Below are 16377 nucleotides of genomic sequence, written 5' to 3'. Positions count from 1 at the left end.
TGTCTCTGATTGTTCTGCAAGTTCTCAGGGGTTTTTTGTGCATGCTTTGCTCCAAAGCGCCATGTGTGTGCTCTTTAATTTTGACTTCTCCAAACCCATCTCCTACTCACAAGACCAAATCTCTGCACTGTCAGCTCACTGTTTGCTCAGCTCATTTTTTCATCCCACATCATGGCGGCATCTTGCACATACTTCACATTTGACTCCATATTGCACCGCTTAAATACAACAGAACTTTTTCATTTTTGAGTCCCATAAATCATTGGTCAGATTATTGTGTAAACGGGGCTGACCTATCTGATTGAGTGGTTATGTTGTTATTGGAGACACCTGTTTGATAATACATGCAAAATTAGATGCCTTTCATGGTGCCTGATTGACTTATATTAAATAGGTTGTATTTTCTATTATAATTTGTCTCTATTTCAAAGTTAATAATTTTGTTTTATAAAGACAATTCATTTTGTCAGAAGTAAGTATTTCATATTTGAAATAAGCAGAATTTTTGTTTGTGTGTTTCAGCCCCTAAGACGTGCAGCCCGAAGCAGTTTGTTTGTAAAGATCAGGTGACGTGCATTTCCAAAGGTTGGCGCTGTGATGGAGAGAAGGACTGCCCAGATGGTTCCGATGAGGCGCTGGATGTCTGTAAGTCTGTCTTTCACATGCTGTCTGGTCAGCGTTTCCACAGCACGTCCACAATCAGCAGCGTTTCCACAGCACGTCCACAATCAGCAGCGTGTCCACAGCACGTCCACAATCAGCAGCGTGTCCACAGCACGTCCACAATCAGCAGCGTGTCCACAGCACGTCCACAATCAGCAGCGTGTCCACAGCACGTCCACAATCAACGCCCTTCTTTGCGTGCCGATGAAACGTCTATGGGGGTTGGGGTTATTATACATGGTTGAGATTCATCATGAGAAGCCTTGCGTGTAATTTGTGTGTGTAGATTACAATCCATGTAACATGTGCAACTCTAAAATTAAGTTGATATTTACCAAAGTATTTGGTCCCCACAATTTTCACACAACCTTTTTGACTGAGAACCAAATACATCAATTAAAATTTGAAAATAATCAAATGGCATTGACACACTAAACTCAATATTTGTTGGCCAAAATTAATGCAATTAAGCACTTCCTATAGCCATGGATGACCTTCCTGCACCTCTGTGCTGGCAGTTTGGCCTGCTCTCCCAAAGATGGAAGCTGCCTGTCAACTGCTGTCTCATATCTATCCACAGATTTAAAATGGGATTTACATATTGTCTCATTGTTAGCCACATAATAACATACCTGCTTTTTGTCTTGGAATATCGCATGACCTTTGACAGAGACCCAGCTTTCTTACCTTGGTTTCCAAAATGCCTTGGTATTGTCCTGATTTCCCGTAATCTCCCCGAACATCCTCCATGCTTGACAGTGCAGAAGTTATTATTTTCTTTGAAGGCTTCATTCTGTTTTCTTTACCAAAAAGTACTCATTTGGTCCCATCTGTCCACTGGAGATGATCTCAGAAGGATAGTGGCATGGTCAGGTGTCTAGACAAATTGCACTGGCTTTCTAATGTTTCTCTCTCCGAAGGGGGGTCCTCCTTAGTCTCCTACTATAAAATGCCTTTCATTTAGTTGGCAGAGGATTGTACAAATAGAAACTGTCAGGTCAGCTCGAATCTTTGTGAAGGTCAGCTGGAATACATGTGGCAGATTCTTTCCATCCTGTGCTGCGATCTTCCATCAAGGTGTCTCCTGCGGCCTCTTTCAGGGAGTTTGGCTAAAGTAGCATGGGCCTTAAATGTCTTGATTCAATTACATACAGTGGAAACAAATCTCCAGCATTAGACTTGTAGCCTTGAGATTCTCCATGCTTGGCTACAGTTTTGCCTGTCCTCTGACAATTCTCAGTTTTGCATTATTTTCTGCTCATTTTGCCACACACAGTAACACAAACTGTCTGAATTAAAGATTTTCACATTGCGGTCCCCTGTAACTCACTAAAATTGTATATTATTTTTCAGATTGCAAGGCCAGTAAATACAAATGTGAGGTCCAAAGGTTTTGAATGTCAGTTTTCAGGATGAAATTGGGCATTATTTGAATAAAGTGAAAGGGTTACGGTCTGACAAAAGGCCCTGCTGAAGGATGAACGCGTGTTAACACCCACACCAAAGCTTCACCATCCCCTGGCTACTGCTCAGTCAATAGTCAATCCCAGTAATGTACAGACATGCTTTCTTTCCTGGTTATGGGAACCCCAGTGAACACATTTCTGTTCCATTCAAACAATAAAACACACCACTCACCGTAAAACAAATTTTTAAGCCCTTCACTGCAAGAAAATTCTGAAAACAAAGCAGTTAGTCTTATTCAGGCACAACTTGAATATAGATATAGAACTTATTGAACAAATTACTTTGTCCTTGTTTGTAGCAACCAAAACATGACCAAGCATTATCAATAATAAAAAAGTAAATATCAGTATAGTCTAAAACATTTCCACTATTGAATATTTGATTATATTGTTTGTGCCTTTTCAAGCCTATACATTTATCAGATTGTGACACGTGAAATATAAGGATCGGACTGACAAGAAAATAACATTACCAGCCTCCATAGGGATTCAATTAACGACTGGGTAGCATCAATAAAATATAGAACTAATTAAACAAATCACTTGGTCACATCTGTAGCTCTCAACCAAAACCTAAATTCACTAAAACATCTAAATGTAGTAATTATTATTACAGTGCCTTGCGAATGTATTCGGCCCCATTGAACTTTTCGACCTTTTGCCACATTTCAGCCCTCAAACATAAAGATATAAAACTGTAAATTTTTGTGAAGAATCAACAACAAGTGGGACACAATTATGAAGTGGACCGAAATTCATTGGATATTTCAAACCTTTTTAACAAATAAAAAACTGAAAAATTGGGCATGCAAAATTATTCAGCCCCTTTACTTTCAGTGCAGCGAACTCTCTGCAGAAGTTCAGTGAGGATCTCTGAATGATCCAATGTTGACCTAAATGACAAATGATGATAAATAGAATCCACCTGTGTGTAATCAAGTCTCTGTATAAATGTACCTGTTCTGTGAAAGTCTCAGAGGTCCGTTTAAAGCGCAGAGAGCATCATGAAGAACAGGGAACACACCAGGCAGGTCCGAGATACTGTTGTCGAGAAGTTTAAAGCCGGATTTGGAAACAAAAAGATTTCCCAAGCCTTAAACATCCAAGGAGCACTGTGCAAGTGATAATATTGAAATGGAAGGAGTATCAGACAACTGCAAATCTACGAAGACCCGGCCGTCCCTCTAAACATTCAGCTCATACAAGGAGAAGACTGATAAGAGATGCAGCCAAGAGGCCCATGATCACTCTGGATGAACTGCAGAGATCTACAGCTGAGGTGGGAGACTCTGTCCATAGGACAACAATCAGTTGTATACTGCATGGAAGAGAGGCAAGAAGAAAGCCATTTCTTAAAGATATCCATAAAAAGTGTTGTTTAAAGTTTGCCACAAGCCACCTGGGAGACACACCAAACATGTGGAAGAAGGTGCTCTGGTCGGATGAAGCCAAAATCGAACTTTTTGGCAACAATGCTAAACGTTATGTTTAGTGTAAAAGCAACACAGCTCACCCTGAACACACCATCCCCACTGTCAAACATGGTGGTGGCAGCATCATGGTTTGGGCCTGCTTTTCTTCAGCAGGGACAGGGAAGATGGTTAAAATTGATGGGAAGATGGATGGAGCCAAATACAGGACCATTCTGGAAGAAAACCTGATGGAGTCTGCAAAAGACCTGAGACTGGGACAGAGATTTGTCTTCCAACAAGACAATGATCCAAAACACAAAGCAAAATCTACAATGGAATGGTTCACAAATAAACATATCCAGGTGTTAGAATGGCCAAGTCAAATTCCAGACCTGAATCCAATCGAGAATCTGTGGAAAGAACTGAAAACTGCTGTTCACAAACACTCTCCATCCAACCTCACTGAGCTCGAGCTGTTTTGCAAGGAGGAATGGGCAAAGATTTCAGTCTCTCGATGTGCAAAACTGATAGAGACATACCCCAAGCGACTTACAGCTGTAATCGCAGCAAAAGGTGACGCTACAAAGTATTAACTTAAGGGGGCTGAATAATTTTACACGCCCAATTCTTCAGTTTTTTATTTGTTAAAAAGGTTTGAAATATCCAATGAATTTCGGTCCACTTCATGATTGTATCCCACATGTTGTTGATTCTTCACAAAAAATTACAGTTTTATATCTTTATGTTTGAAGCCTGAAATGTGGCAAAAGGTCAAAGTTCAAGGGGGCCAAATACTTTCGCAAAGCACTGTATTATTATTATTATATTACTTTTTTCTTGGAATATTTGGATCAGGAAATCTAAATGGCTATAACACCTACACTCACCTAAAGGATTATTAGGAACACCATACTAATACTGTGTTTGACCCCCTTTCGCCTTCAGAACTGCCTTAATTCTACGTGGCATTGATTCAACAAGGTGCTGAAAGCATTCTTTAGAAATGTTGGCCCATATTGATAGGATAGCATCTTGCAGTTGATGGAGATTTGTGGGATGCACATCCAGGGCATGAAGCTTCCGTTCCGCCACGTCCCAAAGATGCTCTATTGGGTTGAGATCTGGTGACTGTGGGGGCTCTAGCATCAACAAGGCATTTTCGCCCACAGGACTGCTGCATTCTGGATGTTTTTCCCTTTTCACACCATTCTTTGCAAACCCTAGAAATGGTTGTGCGTGAAAATCCCAGTAACAGAGCAGATTGTGAAATACTCAGACCGGCCCGTCTGGCACCAACAACCATGCCACACTCAAAATTGCTTAAATCACCTTTCTTTCCCATTCTGACATTCAGTTTGGAGTTCAGGAGATTGTCTTGACCAGGACCACACCCCTAAATGCATTGAAGCAACTGCCATGTGATTGGTTGATTAGATAATTGCATTAATGAGAAATTTAACAGGTGTTCCTAATAATCCTTTAGGTGACTGTATATTGAAAGATTAGAGTATTTTACAATCTTTTTTTTTGTATTTAGCCAACCCTCTTCTTCAAACTTGTAATCCCTGTTGTGATCTTAGTTCTACTAACTCATAGAGCACGAAAAACTTGTCCATTTAATTGAATATCTATTTTTAAACCTAAAAGGTTTAATTTTTATTTCTTCAGTTCATTCTGTGTGACATTAAAGTTGTGATTTTGCCATAAAGTTCACAACAGTGGAATCGACCGTAGGTCAAGTTTTAATAGATCGTCATTTAAATGAATCTCCCTATAGCCGTCCCTGGGTTTGGCACTGTACCTCGTGGTTGTTTCTGTGATAAATATTCAGTCTAGTTAGACAAGCTGCAACATTACTGTTTAAAAAATGCACTCGGTCCTGTCTACACCCTGTTATTCCTATGTCCAACACATTCTCCAGCCGTTCTGAGCTCTGGTCTGGCAAGACACAATCTGTGTGGGTAGGTGGTTGTTTGTCTGTGACTTCCCGCTCTTGTATTCTGATCCTTGTAACCCCTGGCGATCAGCCGGATGACCAGGCTGACGATGACAGTTGGGAATTAGGGCAGAGATAACGACTCATGTTATTACGTGTTTTCTACAGGTCTAATATGAAGAATCTCTGTTTTAAAATACTGTGCACAATTCTTTGGACAACTGAGAAAATTCTTAAAAAGGTATTTATCTGGTGTAACAGATTGGATCTCTCGGTCAAATAGTCATACTTTTCAATCATTGAAGTATTTCACAAACTGAATGAAACAGGATACACAAACGGAGAAAGTAACATCCGTTCCTGGACCGTGTAAAATAAACATAGGATATCAGATCAAGCAATTACATTTAAACTGTTCTGACTACTCCTGTGCAGAGGATACTGGGGGAGATGAAGTGGTTCTGTTATACACTGTGCGATTAGTGCTCCCCTAAAAAGCCTGGTGTGTTGATGGCTATTCATCCTTGATCAGCTCTAATATGAGCCCAAAGCTGACGGGTTCCCCCTGGGTCCACAGGTCCTCAAGTGTTTATTTGCTCCTAAAGATGTATATATCACATGGAATAAATGCTAAAAAAGATTAATCCAATAAAATATTTTTATAATTATAGTAATTTGTGTTGTCAAGAAGGTAATGGGTGTCTTCAGATGGCTTGGAGAAGTGTCTGGTCAAATTTGATTATTTATATATATATATATATAGAACCCTGATTCCAAAAAAGTTGGGATGCTGTGTAAAATATAAATAAAAACCAAATGCAATTATGTGCTTATCATTTAAACCCTGTATTCAGTAGAAAATAGTACAAAGACAACATATCAAACGTTGAAACTGAGACATTTAATAGTTTATTGAAAAAATGTATGCCCACTTTGAATTTGATGCCAGCAACACGTTTCAAAAAAGTTGGGACAGAGGCAACAAAAGACTGGAAAAGTTGTGTAATGCTAAAAAACTAAACCTGGTTGAATATCACACAACTAATTAGATGAATTGGCAACAGGTCAGTAACATGATTGGATATTAAAAGATCATTCCAGAGAGAATGGGTCTGTCAGAAGTGAAGATGGATAGGGGTTCAACACTCTGTGAGAGACCGCGTGAGCAAATAGTGCAATAATTTAAAATGTCTCAATGTAAAATTGCGAAGAGTTTGGAGATCTCAATCTACGTTACATAATATCATTAAAATAGTCAAAGAATCTGGAGAAATGTCTGTATGCAAGGGACAAGGCCCGAAAAACAATATTGGATGGCTGTGATCTTCGGGCCCTCAGGCGACACTGCATTAAAAACAGACACTATTCTGTAGTGGAAATCACTGCATGGGGTCAGGAACACTTCTGAAAACCATTGTCTGTGAACACAGTATGTCTGCATCCAGAAATCCTCCAGACTAAAGAGGAGAGGGACCATCCGGCTTCTTATCATCATGCAGTTCAAAAGCCAGCATCAGTGATGGTATGGGGGTGTATTAGTGCACATGGCATGGTTGACTACTTGCACTTCTGGAAAGGCACCATTAATGCTGAACAATGTATACAGGTTTTGGAGCAACATATGCTACCATCCAGGTGATGTGTTTTTCAGGGAAGGCCTTTTTATTTATTTCAGCAAGAGAATGCCAAACCACATTCTGCAGGTATCACAATAGCATGGCTCCATAGTAAATGGGTCTTGGTGCTAAACTAGCCTGCCTGCAGTCTAGGCCTGTCCCCTATTGAAAACATTTGGCACATTTTGAAATGAAAAATACGACAACGGAGACCCTGTTGAGCAGCTGAAGTCTTATATCAAGCAAGAATGGGAAAACATTTCACGTTCAAAACTACAGCGATTGGTCTCCTCAGTTCCCAAACGCTTACAGAGTATCGTTAAAAGAAGAGTTGAAGCAACACAGTGGAAAACATGCCCCTGTACTTTTTTAAAAACCTGTTGCTGGCATCCAATTCAAAATGAGCATGTATTTTTCCAAGAGCAATAAAAACATTTCAGTTTCAACATTTGTTGTCTTTGTGGCATTTTCAACTACATACAGGAATAAATGATTTGCACATCATTGCAATCTGTTTTTATTTACATTTTATGCAGAATCCCATCTTTTGGTAAACAGGGTTGTACATAAATAGATTTTGATTCATCATGCTGTACTTCAGGAAAACGACTCATTGGCAGAAATGTTATCTTTCAGTATGATGATGACCTCAAACACACTGCATACACAATTAAGACCCAGACTAATTAGAGCGGAGATCTGCTGATGGAATATTCCCTGTTAGATTGGACACCTCAGAGGCCAGGCCTCAAGAAAAAAAATACTAAAAGCATCCGAAGTCAACAGAAGAGTTATGACAAATACTACAGATAGAATGGAAGAATTTACTTTAGGACTGCATAAAAAAATTACATGAATCAGCCAAATGCTTGCTTTAAAAAAATTACTTCCATTATATCAATGTTTATTTTTTGTTTACTTAATATTATTATGATTTTATCCACTTACTGCCCAGAAAAACAAATTTCCAATGTAAGATTTTTAATGGTGTAAGACACTTGCACAGTACTGCATATCACGGCTATAAACAATATTGAGATCAGGTATTATTGAAATATTATTACATAATATACATATTGCATTCATTACATTCAAAAACATTTCTTACTTATTAATAATTGTACATACTGTTACATACCTTCAATTCCATAGTGTAAATGCTGTATCTACTATTACATATTATACATACCATTACACATATACTATTAAATACTTTTCGTACTGTGCATACTATTACATTTGTACTGTTATATACTGTAACTTTAAGTACATATTATAACATACTGTAAATACTATTTTATTCATACTGTACATGCTGTTACAAACTACTACATGTGTTATACTTCAGTCAGGTTAAATTTGAGGGGATTTTTTTGGTTCTGTAACCAGGCTTAGATCATAATCAGATTTATTGCAGTGCTCTGGCTCTGGCTGGGATGAAAACAATGGAAGACTTTATCCGCTACAGAGACTGTTCCTTCATGTGTGTCTTGCCCAATTATGAGATTTACAACGTTTTTGTTTTGAAAGACTGCGTTTTCTTTTACACCCCCTTGCTACAGGGGTGGATGTCATAAGACAACATCAAACCTGGGGGAAATCTAAAAATAATTATTGTGGGCTTTCAGACAGCAGTCTTATATGGCATTGTGTTGCTGGGTTCATTCATTGGTCGTAGCCAGATTGCACTCTGACAACTCCTTGTGGTGGTTTTGGCGCCTGCAAGCAACATGTGGGTTTTAGCCTGGGGACAGCTCTAATTGTTTGCATGTTGGCTTTGTCTGAATTCCTGGTTGAGGGAACATAGTGATAAGAGGGCAGTACAGCTTGGCCAGCCACAAATTATGACCACTATAATTTACCTCCTGGATCAATATGTTGATTGGAAATCAGACATGTTGTAGAGAGAGAGCCTTCCATAGGGGGTCCGCTTCTCCCAGAGAGAAATGCTCAGGGGTTACAGTCAGGATCTGGAAGTAAAGAGGAACCAATGCCAGAAGAACGGGGGAAATGAAGGTTGAAAGGAAATGAGTGAGAGAGTGAGAGAGTGAGAGAGTGAGAGAGTGAGAGAGTGAGAGAGTGAGAGCGGGGAAAAAAGGTGAACAATAATAGAATATAGAACTATGGAGAGAGAGTAAGGAGTGACAAAGAGGAAAGGGGAGAGGCTTGTGAAGGCAGTCTAGACGAGGGTGGGACCATCACTGAGTCTGGAAGTCATTACATGCTGGCCCAGACCAATGGAGAAACCTGCTGTTTTTCACAAGCTGCTTTTTTTTTCATTTACGTGGGGCCTCAGACTACACCCTGTGAATCTGGGACAGAAACAACAGCAACTAAATCTCATGTCTCTCTCTGTTTTCTCTTTCCATCTTTCTCTTTCTCATTTTCTCTCTGTCTATCTCTATCGTTTTCTCACTTGATTTCTCTGTATTTTTCTCTCTCCACCCATTATTTGCTTTATCCTTTCCATTCTCCCTGACAAAAGCAATAGTTATATGACTCCAGTTCTTTATGGAGCTCTGGCTCTCCCCAGTGTGAGGCAGAAAACCAAATGGAATCGGCCAGAAGGACAGAAGAAAAGACCAGGTGCCGGGTGATATTTATTTTGGTAGCTGCACAGACAAAAGTAGAATACAAAACTAAGAGTGTGCTATATAAATGCATAGTTCAGGATTTTTATTGCTCCACTTGAATACAGTGCAATTCTACTCCTTTTTTCCCTCCTCCCATCTGGAGATGTCCAGTTCCTCATTATGGCTTCAATGCCGGGACTCCCAGCCATCTCACCAGTGTCAGACTATACCCTGCCAAGCTGTTCTGATTCTTATCACCCTGCTTGCTCAATATAAGCCCTCTCTGACAACAAAAGTTTATTTTGAAAAGTGGCTAAATTATTATTAGCAGTGACAACCAGCCTACATCTACCAACTTATGGCCCTCATTTATGGAAAGATTTATTGTTGCTGCTCAACTGTAAAGTCCTGCCACAAAAACTGAATAAAAAAATAACAACTTTTTGTGTCTGCTGAACTCTTGCAGCAAATCCTAGTCTTTTGAGTTAAACATTGAGACCAGCTTGCCGATCTGTTAGGAAGTACGCCAAAACCATGGTGCTTGGAGGAGACCACAATCTTTCAGGCACCCAATCTGCCACAAGGAGGAACTAAAAGCGCAACATGGCAAGGCAGCCCAGTCTGGCCATCACATCCCCTTGGATGTCTGCAGGAATGTAAGAAGTCACGCTAATGTTCACTAATAAAGCCTTCAAACTGAGCGCAGAGACAGTATGTTTATATTACAAAACTACTTCTAACTTCAAAGTGAAGGCGAGAAAAAGGGTAACTTCACAAGTTCATCTGTCTTGGGGTAAGTAGATAAAGGACTTTTTCTAACATGCAAGCCATCCCTTTAACAACAAAAACAAGGAGCCAAGAAGACATTTGCGTGAGTGGCATTTATTTAGCAATGCAGAATGATTCCCAGTGTGTTTTGTTGGTATGGTTGCCATTCAAGGGAAGTCAGCCTGTGTGGCCATGCAGCTGGTCAGCTCTACTACGAGCAGAGCACAGAACCACCCGACAATGGTCATCTTTGTGTCCAGGCTTGCTTGGTCAGAACAGAGAAGCCAGGAAGAGGGAATAAGTCTAGAAGCAGTCTTACTGGCCTATCACATGTATAAAATGAATTAGAAAATACACCATGATGCAAATTAATAGCTACGTACCGTACATGAATACTGTATTGGTCTGGTTTTTTGCTTTGGGATTTAGCTAGGCTCATTTTAGTCATTTATACTTGTGCCTGTATATATGTTAAAACCAGGTTTGGACACAGATAAGCACATCAGTTGAAACACATTGGCTGTACAGTAACATGCTATGCCATAAGGCACATGGTAGTATGATGAATGGGCAGAATAACACTACAAAGGACTGCTTATAGGAACAATGCAAGGCAGAGTTCGCAGATGCAGCCCATAGCCATGTTATATTGACAAGATACCACATACACCAAGGAGCGGTATTGCTATTATACCAATGGAATAAAAAGAAATATACAATTGTGCTCAAAAGTTTGCAAACACTTATATGTACCATTTGTAAAGAAAACATGAGTGAGCAGGCAAAACACGTCTTTTATTTCTTATGGGATTCACATTCAATTGTAGGTCATAACCGAATGGCACAATCATAAAACAAAAAGGAACAAAGAACAAAAGGAACTGACCCCTGTTGGAAAGTCTGCATACCCTTTGTTCTTAATACTGTGTATTGCCCCCTTTATCATCAATGACAGCATGCAGTCTTTTGTAATAGTTCTCTATGAAGCCTCAAATTCTTGCAGGTGGTATAGCTGCCCATTTGTCTTGGCAAAATGCCTCCAGGTCATGCAAATTCTTTGGTTTTGCATGAACCGCATGTTTGAGATCTCCCCAGAGTGGCTTGGTGATATTAAGGTCAGGAGACTGTGATGGCCACTCCAGAACCTTCACCTTTTTCTGCTGTAACAACTGGAGGGTCATCTTGGCCTTGTGCTTAGGGTCATTGTTGTGCTGGAAAATCCAAGAGCGTCCCATGCACAGCTTTCGTGTAGAAGAATGCAAATATTTTCTGATAACATGTTGCATTCATCTTGCCATCAATTTTCACAAGATTCCCCGTGCCTTTAGAGCTCACACACACCCAAAACATCAATGAGCCACCACCATGCTTCACAGTGGGGATGGTATTCTGTTCACTATAAGCCTTGTTGACCCCTCTTCAAACATAACGCTTATGGTTGTGACCATAAAGCTCTATTTTGGTCTGGTCACTCCAAATTAGTGTGCCAGAAGCTGAGGCATGTCAAGGTGTTGTCAGACATATTGTAACTGGGCTTTTTTGTGGCATTGGCGCATTGAAGGCTTCTTTCTGGCAACTCGACCATGAGGCAAAATGTTTTTCAAGTATCGTCATATTGTGCTCCTTGAAACAATCACACCGTATTTTTCAAGAGCAGCCTGTATTTCTCCTGAGGTTACCTGTGGGTTTTTCTTTGTATCCTGAACAGTTCTTCTGGCAGTTTCGGCTGAAATCTTTCTTGGTCTACCTGACCTTGACTTGGTATCAAGAGATCCCCAAATGCATTTTTATATCCTTTTCCATCTTTATAAAGTTCCATTACCTCAATATGTGGGTCTTTTGACAGGTTATTTTCTGCTCCCCATGGCTCATTGTCTAGCCTGCACAGTGCATCCATGTGAGAGCTAACAAACTCATTGACTATTTATACACAGACACTAATTGCAATTTAAAAAGCCACAGGTGTGGAAAATTCACCTTTAATTGCCATTTGCACCTGTGTGTCTATAAAAAGGCCAAACAGAGTATATCTGTTTTTATTGCATTGGTGTTTGATGTCATAGCCATGATATAGAACACTGCACATCACAGGTATCTCTGGAATTTGTGGTGTTTTGCCAATATTCCAGAGCTATGTGCAGTAAACAGGCAATTTGCATTGTGTTGTGGCTATGAACCGCTCATAGCCATGGTTTCTAGATCAAATACTACACCCTTTTCCTTATAGCGCATCTACTTCACAGCTTTCAGCCAATCAGCATTCAAGGTTTTTTAATGTACCTTTACAAGGTGGCACCATTCCTTGTCTTGTTCTGAACAGAGGAATCCAGCATATTTGTTTTATTTTAAAGATTTGCCACAGAACACACCGAATGCACACATGACTAATTTCTGTCTGAACCAAAAGTAAGATCTCTTTCTTTGAATATACAGTGGCTGTCAGAAGGATCTGTGTGTTGTGTTATTTTGAGGGGACAGCAAATGTACACTGTTATACAAGCTGTACACTCACTACTTTACATTGTAGCAAAGTGTCATTTCTTCAGTGTTGTCACATGAACAGATATAATCAAATATTTGCAATAATGTGAGAGGTGTACTTTACTTTTGCGAGATAGGCATATCTACATACCGTATCTTTTTTTCTGATTGCCCTATGTTTATTTACGATAACTAGGTAGCATTAGGTTGTTTGAAAGGGATGGGTGGCTATTTGGGTTTTGGCATTTAATAAAAGTTTTACTATAGGCTAATTCCATCAACTTTAAAGTGTTTTCAACTATGCCAGGAATGTGCACCCCCCCCCCCAACACACACACACACACACACACACACACATTCACTCAGAGATTTCCATAAGCGTCAGCTGTACAGCTGGATACAGACTCATTTTCCATCTGCTACTTTTTCCAGTTTATTAACTACACAACTTTCAAATTATCAATAGTCATAATAGTCAATTGAGCGTTCCTATGCTAGAATGATGGATCTGTTTTAAAGACAATAAGTAGAAATTAGTTAGATAGTCATGTTAGCCAATTACAACACTCCACACGTGCAATTGACCACTGACCAATTCAATCCATTCTAATTTGGTTTATGTTCTCCATGGCTCATTCTGGCAGCAGTCATATGTTCCATAGTCTAGAGTGAACTGAGGGAATTTTCACATCCCACATGGGTAATGAAAATGTTTATGTTAATGTTTATCCTGCCAGGGTTATGGTTGTTGTGAATCAGTTCTTACTGCACATGAATTGACAACTACACAGCAGTTGTTGCAAAACTGTGTCAAACTGACAAAACCAATGTATATTCCTTTGCCATAAATCTTGCACTTCATTGTCCATGGTTCTCCATGGTTTTTAACCAAAATATGGAACTTGTATTTTCCTTTCATATGAAGCCAATGTTGGTACGACCTGCCAGTGCCTCTTTCAACAGATGAATGTTGGGAGCTGAATTGCATAGGTGATTGCCATTGATTTGGACAAACTCACATTATTTAGATTAGCAATGCACTTCTAAATATGGTGGACCTACCATGACATCCATCATCAACAAGGATGGCTGCCAGACTAGTCTGCAGAACTACTCTTATCTGTGAACTTAAAAGATGGTTAATCCTTTGGTCAGGGAAACCAGATGTGTTAAAAGCAAAAAAGGGACAGTAACACATTCCTGCATCTAGATATGCATACTGATACAATAAGACATTTGCACATTAACTGTAAATCCATCACTGCTCATCTCATTAAATTACATACTCACTATATATTTCTCTGAAAGGATATATACACAGATCAGCCATAACATTATGACAACCTGCCTAATATTGTGTAGGTACCCCTTTTTCTGCCAAAACAGCCCTAACCCGTCGAGTCATGGACTCCACTAGACCTCTGAAGGTGTGCTGTGTTATCTGGCACCAAGACGTTAGCAGCAGATCCTTTAAGTTCTGCAAGTTGCGAGGTGGGGCCTCCATGGATCCAACCTGTTTGTCCATCATATCCCACAGATGCTCGATTGGATTGAGATCTGGGGAATTTGTAGGCCAAGTCAACACCTTGAACTCATTGTTGTGTTCCTCAAACAATTTCTGAACCATGTTTGCTGTGTGGCAAGGCACATTATCCTGCTGAAAGAGGCCAATGCCATCTGGGAACACAGTTGTCATGAAAGGGTGCACATGGTCTGCAACAATGTTCAGGTAGGTGGTACATGTCAAAGTAACATCCACATGAATGGCAGGACCCAAGGTTTCCCTGCAGAACATTGGCCCAAGCGTCACACTGCCTCCTCTGGATTCTTCCCATAGTGCATCCTGCTGCCATGTGATCTCCAGGTAAGCGACGTGCGATCCACGTGAAGTAAAAGAAAACGTGATTCATTAGACGAGGCCACCTTCTTCCATTGCTCTGTGGTCCAGTTCTGATGCTCACATGTCCATTGTAAGCACTTTCGGCAGTTGACAGGGGTCAGCATGGGCACCCTGACTGGTCTGAGGCTACTCAGTCCCACACGCAACAAACAGCGATGCACTGTGTGTTCTGACACCTATCTATCAGTACCAGCATTAACTTTTTCAGCAGTTTGAGCTACAGTAGGTCGTCTGTTGGATCAGACCACACGGGCCAGCCTTCGCTTCCCACATGCATCAATGTACCTTGGCCGCCCATGACCCTGTCGCCAGTTCACCAGGTACTGACCACTGCAGACCGATAAAACCCCACAAAGGCTGCGGTTTTGGAGATGCTCCGACCCAGTCGTCCAGCCATCGCAGTTTGGCCCCTGTCAAAAGTTGCTCAGATCCTTTTGCCCATTTTTCCTGCTTCTAACACATAGGATAGAATGTTCACTTGCTGCCTAATATATCCCACCCACTGCCAGGTGGGATTATCAGTGTTATTCACTTCACATGTCAGTGGTCATGATGTTGATGGCTGATTGGTTTACATTTTGTGTAGATTTTATTAATTATTTCTCTGAATGTTGTCTGCCTCTAGCAACAGCATTCTCCCAACTGACATTATGTGTATGTGTAAATGTACTAATTCTGAATTCCCACCTGTGCAGATTAACGCATGGCCCTCACTTCCAGATTATAGTTATTCAATTAAAGACATTCATATATCTGGTTATACCTTAACCTCTGACATGGCGATTTTCATGGACAAAAATAAACAAACAAAATCACAATGCAAGCCTGCATAAGGCAAGTTTAGAAAAAACTGCTGGTCCCACTGTCTTTTTTCCACCACACCACTCTGAGACCTGTGTTATCGTCTCTGATGTAGCCTGCTACTGCATCAGCCCCCAGCACTTAACATGAAAGACCCTGTTCTTCTAAGAGTCTGGTGCTGGTGTGAGGCTGCTAGGAGTTCGCCTTGTTTGTATCTGTCGGTTTCTCACTCTCACACACACACACATACAGTATATATATACACACACAAACACACACATACAGTACACACACATACAGCTCCGGAAAAAAATAATAGACCACTGCACTTTTTTCTTTTCTTTCCAAAAAAGTCGAAAAGGAAGGTTTTGAGTGAGGAACAGAAGGGTTAAAATTAAGAGACCACTGCAAATTGAACGCTTCTGTTCCTCGCTCAAAACTTTCCTTTTCAACTTTTTTTAGAAAGAAAAGGAAAAAGGTGCAGTGGTTTTTTAATTTTTTCTGGAGCTGTATACACACACAAAAATGTTCTTGGTCTTGCACCTGTTCCACTTGATTGCGTTCATGGTTAACGTAGTTCTATTACCCCATTAAGAGAGCAAGCTGGTCTATGTGAGTACTGTCACCATTATGAGTTAATGACAGATACAACAAAACCACGTAGAAATGTCCAACAAAAAGTGTTCATTAGATGGGACAGTTTTTTTTATTGTACTAAATTGTCTGTTCTCACTTTGACGGTAAGAACAACTGTAATGTGT

At 40.2% G+C, this 16377-nt stretch overlaps 1 protein-coding gene across 2 annotated transcripts in view; it reads left to right on the top strand.

Moving 5' to 3' along the window:
- LOC105017034 (low-density lipoprotein receptor-related protein 1) overlaps positions 1-16377 on the top strand; it is a 156828-nt gene that overhangs the window by 29307 nt on the left and 111144 nt on the right. For both annotated transcript variants that reach the window (XM_029114188.2, XM_029114187.2), the window contains exon 2: positions 523-645. In XM_029114188.2, the coding sequence (XP_028970021.2) occupies positions 523-645 (123 nt within the window). The remainder of the gene's footprint in view (positions 1-522; positions 646-16377) is intronic.

The sequence above is a fragment of the Esox lucius genome, chromosome 17, assembly GCF_011004845.1.
Source record: "Esox lucius isolate fEsoLuc1 chromosome 17, fEsoLuc1.pri, whole genome shotgun sequence".
Taxonomy (NCBI): Eukaryota; Metazoa; Chordata; class Actinopteri; order Esociformes; family Esocidae; genus Esox; species Esox lucius.
This window is presented reverse-complemented; position numbering and strand designations above follow the sequence as displayed.